Source organism: Penaeus chinensis, chromosome 19 (assembly GCF_019202785.1).
Source record: "Penaeus chinensis breed Huanghai No. 1 chromosome 19, ASM1920278v2, whole genome shotgun sequence".
Taxonomy (NCBI): domain Eukaryota; kingdom Metazoa; phylum Arthropoda; class Malacostraca; order Decapoda; family Penaeidae; genus Penaeus; species Penaeus chinensis.
Genome location: NC_061837.1, coordinates 8,940,380 through 8,945,379, shown reverse-complemented (window position 1 = coordinate 8,945,379; position 5,000 = coordinate 8,940,380). Strand labels below are relative to the sequence as shown.

Here is a 5,000-nt window from a genome sequence, read left to right as displayed (position 1 = left end):
CCCACTTACTTTTTTTCTCTCCTCACACTCTGTTTCTCTCCCCTTACTCTCTGCTTCTCTCCCCTTACTCCTTGCTTCTCTCCCCTTACTCTCTCTTTCTTTCCCCTTACTCTCTCTATCTCCCCCTATACTATCTCTTTCTCCCCCCTATACTATCTCTTTCTCCCCCCCTTACTATCTCTTTCTCTCCCCTCCCTCTTTATACTTCTCTCTTCCCTCTCTCTCTCTATGCCTCACTCTTCCCTCTCTTCCCACCCGCTCGCCCGATAGAATAAGGTAATGATAGGCTTGTGCCAGGTGAGGGATGGGTAGGAGAATGGAGGGTGGGAGTGGGAGGGAGAGGAGGGTAGTAGGGAAGGGGGAAGTTGTAAGAGTAGGGAGATTGGAGGGAGGAAACAGGGAGGGAGTAAAGGAAAGGGGTAGGGTAGGGAAGAAAGGTGTGAGGGGAGAGAGTGAGGGAAGGGTGATTGGGTGAGGAACGGGGATGAAAAGAAAGAAAGGGGAGGGAGGGAGTAAGGGAAGGGGGGAGAGGGAAGTACGTTAGGGAGGAATGGAAGGGAAGAAAGAGGGTAAGATGAAAGGGGGAAAGGAAATGTAATGGCTTGCCAACTCCGGGCCACTCTCTCTCTCTCTCTGTCCTGCTCTCTCCTCTCCTCTCTCTCTTTCCTTTGTTGGTAGATACGTAATGACATTTTTGTTTCATTGTCTGGTTAATGGGGAGTTTCAGAAGAAATTAGAAAGGCTGAGTAGGAGGAAAGTAGATGAGGGAAGACAAAAATAGGGCGAAAGAAAGGAGAGAGAGAGAATGAGAGTGAGAAATACATACATATACACGCATACATATACACGCATACATATACACACATACATATACACACATACATATACACGCATACATATACACACATACATATACACACATACATATACACACATACATATACACACATACATATACACGCATACATATACACGCATACATATACACGCATACATATACACGCATACATATACACGCATACATATACACACATACATACATATACACACATACACATACATAGACTTACACATATACACATACACACACTTACACATACACACATACACACACTTACACATACACATGCACATACACATACACATACACATACACATACACATAATACACAATACACATAATACACAATACACACAATACACATAATACACAATACACATAATACACAATACACATAATACACAATACACACAATACACATAATACACAATACACATAATACACAATACACACAATACACATAATACACACACATAATACACACACATAATACACACACATAATACACATAATACACATAATACACATAATACACATAATACACATAATACACATAATACACATAATACACATAATACACACAATACACACAATACACACAATACACACACACACACACACACACACACACACACACACACACACACACACACACACACACACGCACGCACGCACGCACACACACACACACACACACACACACACGCACACACACACACATATATATACAAATACACATATACATATACATATACATACACATACACATACACATACACATACACATATATATACACATACACATATACATATACATACACATACACATACACATACACATACACATACACATACACATACACATACACATACACATACACATACACATACACATACACGTACACATACACACACACATGTATTGATGTAGGGGAGTGAATGGGAAGATGGTATTAGGTTACGCGCTTGTTATATGACTCGACCTGTGACGTGACTTGCCGTGATGTTCAATGTCACGACATTATCTTGGTCTAATCACTATTTATGGCATTGCCTATTTGGTTGAAATGAGAGGGAATCTTGTGAAGACAAAGGAAAGGCTAGGGGGGAGGCCACAGTAGATAGACGGAGAAGATAAGCAGGAAGACTGATAGGTTACCAAACTAAATGGAGGATGCTTGATGATAACAAGTGCTAGGCGAGGCGAGGAGAATGGTCGGCAAGGCTGGTCGTAAGCGTCAATGTATACCTCTGCTCGACCGTGTGCATGTTTGCTTGCTTGCTTGTCGGTTGAGTGAGTGATCGGGATAGGAATAAGAAGGCGAGACGGAGCTCGAACTAGAAGCCGGCGGAGGGAGATGCCGTGCGGGTCGCCGCGGAGTCCACCGGCTAAGGAGCGAGAGGGAGCGGAGGGAGTGAGGAAGGTAATCCCTCTCGTGGGTGCCGCGCCACGTGCTGCTAGTGCCTGCTTCTCCTCCATCACTCGCGAGTGCTGCTCCTCTCGCTCGCTCTCTCGCCGAGCTGCTTGGTCTTGGAGCTCCTGCGTTGCGTGAGGCATATCCTTAGCTCTCCTTTGTCTGCTCTTGGCCCGTCTGCTCCGGAGAACGAGGGGGGGGGAGGCGGTGCCATGTTACGTGGTGGGAGAATGCTTGTGGAATGGACATCGGGGCGCGTCACAACTACTTCAGATCAGGTGAAATAATTGAATATATGTTTATATATTATTTGTAGTGTTCACTGCTAGATTGGATTTTAGCGCACTGTGTAGTGTGTATTTCATTTTTAGACTGTTAACGAAATAAAGCTGGTTATTTTTTTACGTGGAACATATATTCTTGGAATTTTGTTGTGACTCGCATGTTAGGCACGCGAGTATTATATAAATGTCGTACTGTCACTTTGGAATCCGTTGTTTTAGTGCCACTTACCCAAGTGTTTACTGCCATCCTGGATTTTATAAGCAAACTCAAGTCGTTAAGGCAGATAACACTTATCACTTTCCAACATTCGGATTGATTCACAGCCTCTTCAGCTGACTCTCGAGGAATGAGGCTCGAGGGAAATTAGCACGTTAATTCATGTGTGCGTGTCATGCGGTGCTCTGTGGTGAGGAATCGGGGATTTTACGGAGGGGGGTCGTGGTGTGTTCCGGTCGGGGGGAGGAGGGAAGGGCGAGGAGGAGAGGCCGAGGTCACGTGAGGTCAAGGCGGGAGGGGGGTGCGTGAGGTATTAGAAGTGCTTTGGGTGTCTCAAGGCTGGTCAAGTTTAGTCTCGCCGCATTCGCCAGTGGACGCACCAGTGCGTCGCCCCTCTCTTCCAGTGAGGGACTTTCTGCTTCACTTAGTTTATTAACTCGTCTGTGAATGTGAAGTGATTTATTGCATAGAGTTAAACGGACGGACATGTCTCGTGTTTCGTAGCAATGTGCCGTGATTTACGAGTTGAAATGTGAAGATTGGTGCAGTGCGAGCGGGTGTTTGTGGCGAGGCTGCCTGACCGGAAGTCCTAGACAAGCACTCATGGCTGGAGAATATGAAATTTTGCGCCCGCGGTTGACGTGGTTCGGATAAACGAAGGTTAGTGTAGTGGAACGCAAATGTTTGAATGTCCATTTGAGGTGAGTGGAAAAAAATATGGAAACATGTCATTTTGGAAGAACATGATTTCGGAGTGCCACCTGTTGATGGAAACGGCAGATCAAATATTGAGAGAATTGATCCTCGCCGAGCCTAAGCCCGCGTGGTCCAGTCATAACGTGGGCACCGATCAGGCTTTGGCCGCCGGGAATCATGTCGAGCCGTGTTGTTGTGACGTGACCTTTCCGGTGTAATGCTTCTTTTTCTATTCGTTACTAAACAAGCCTAGATTTTACAACATGATAATACTCTCAGTGTAGAGAGCGATTCCTATACGTAATATCTGTATCGTTAATGCTCTTTGATGGGGGATATGACGGGGAATGCATAGCTCTGTTTCACACCAAAGTATTTTGTCAACAACAAACCACATTTCACGAATCCCGAATGATCTTCGGCCAACCAAACCGATTGAGTCGTGCGCTGCATTTGTGTATTTTGTAACCCCGTGTTTGGAGGAGAGAGTGGAGGGTGAAGTGTCTCTCTTACCCTGAGAGCGTGTGGGTGACTAAGCTTTAATCATTTGCATGTCTAGCCATTAGCAGTGCAGCTGGCATTTCTGGTCACAGTGTATTGAATTTGAAGTTGGAAGTTATGAGATTTTGAATGTTATTAAGACTTGTGGCTTCTTTGATTCTTTCGTAAGTATAAGGGTAGCTTAGCTGTTCGATATTTCTAAATTCTTCACGCGGTTTCGATATGCTGCTTTACCTTTTGCCTTCATGGTATTATTGATGGTTCTTTTTGAAAATTTTAGATATTGCAAAGGAGCGTCATGTTGTTCACGTTATTGTTAATTACGATACATGATTACCTTTATTGTATTTTTTTTTATCTCCTACACTTATGGCAGCTGTCGTGATATATATTATATAAATTCTTATTCGTGCCCTCGTCTCTCCCTCCCACTTTCTTTTCCTTCACTTTTCCTCTTCTCTTCCCTCAACATCAACATCAACATCAACATCAACATCAACATCAACATCAACATCAACATCAACATCAACATCTAACATCTAACATCTAACATGTTGATGTTAACATTTAACATGTTGATGTTAACATTTAACATGTTGATGTTAACATTTAACATCAACATTAACATTTAACATATTCATGATCATCAAAACATCATCACCATTTTCATTATCCTCCTCCTCCTCCTCCTCCTCCTCCTCCTCCTCCTCCTCCTCCTCCTCCTCCTCCTCCTCCTCCTCCTCCTCCTCCTCCTCCTCCTCTCACTTCCTCTTGCCATGTTTTATTATTCTCCCACATATTTATGATCCGAAAGGAAACTTGAACCGGTGCTCTCTCTCCTTGCAGGTGCATGAGTGATTTAGAGGATGGGCCAGAATATGTGTTGCCCCAAGAAGGGGCCGCCACCCCCAAATCACCCTGGGCCGTTTGACCACATAGGTACGTACAGCTTGTTCTGCAGCCGGAGGTTCTTTCTTGGTAAGGTATCACCATTCAGGAATGGGAACCTGCTGGGTACCATTGCTGCTTTTGGAGGTCCTTCTCTT

The 5,000-nt window shown here is 44.3% G+C and overlaps 1 protein-coding gene across 12 annotated transcripts in view; it reads left to right on the top strand.

Annotated features, from left to right (window-relative positions):
- LOC125035472 (tyrosine-protein kinase SRK2-like) overlaps positions 1-5,000 on the top strand; it is a 163,385-nt gene that overhangs the window by 125,446 nt on the left and 32,939 nt on the right. For all 12 annotated transcript variants that reach the window (XR_007115770.1, XR_007115769.1, XM_047627912.1 and 9 more), the window contains one exon: positions 4,801-4,893. Coding sequence is in view for 10 of the 12 variants with exons in the window: in XM_047627912.1 (XP_047483868.1) it covers positions 4,821-4,893 (73 nt within the window). In the remaining 2 variants the exon portion in view is untranslated. The remainder of the gene's footprint in view (positions 1-4,800; positions 4,894-5,000) is intronic.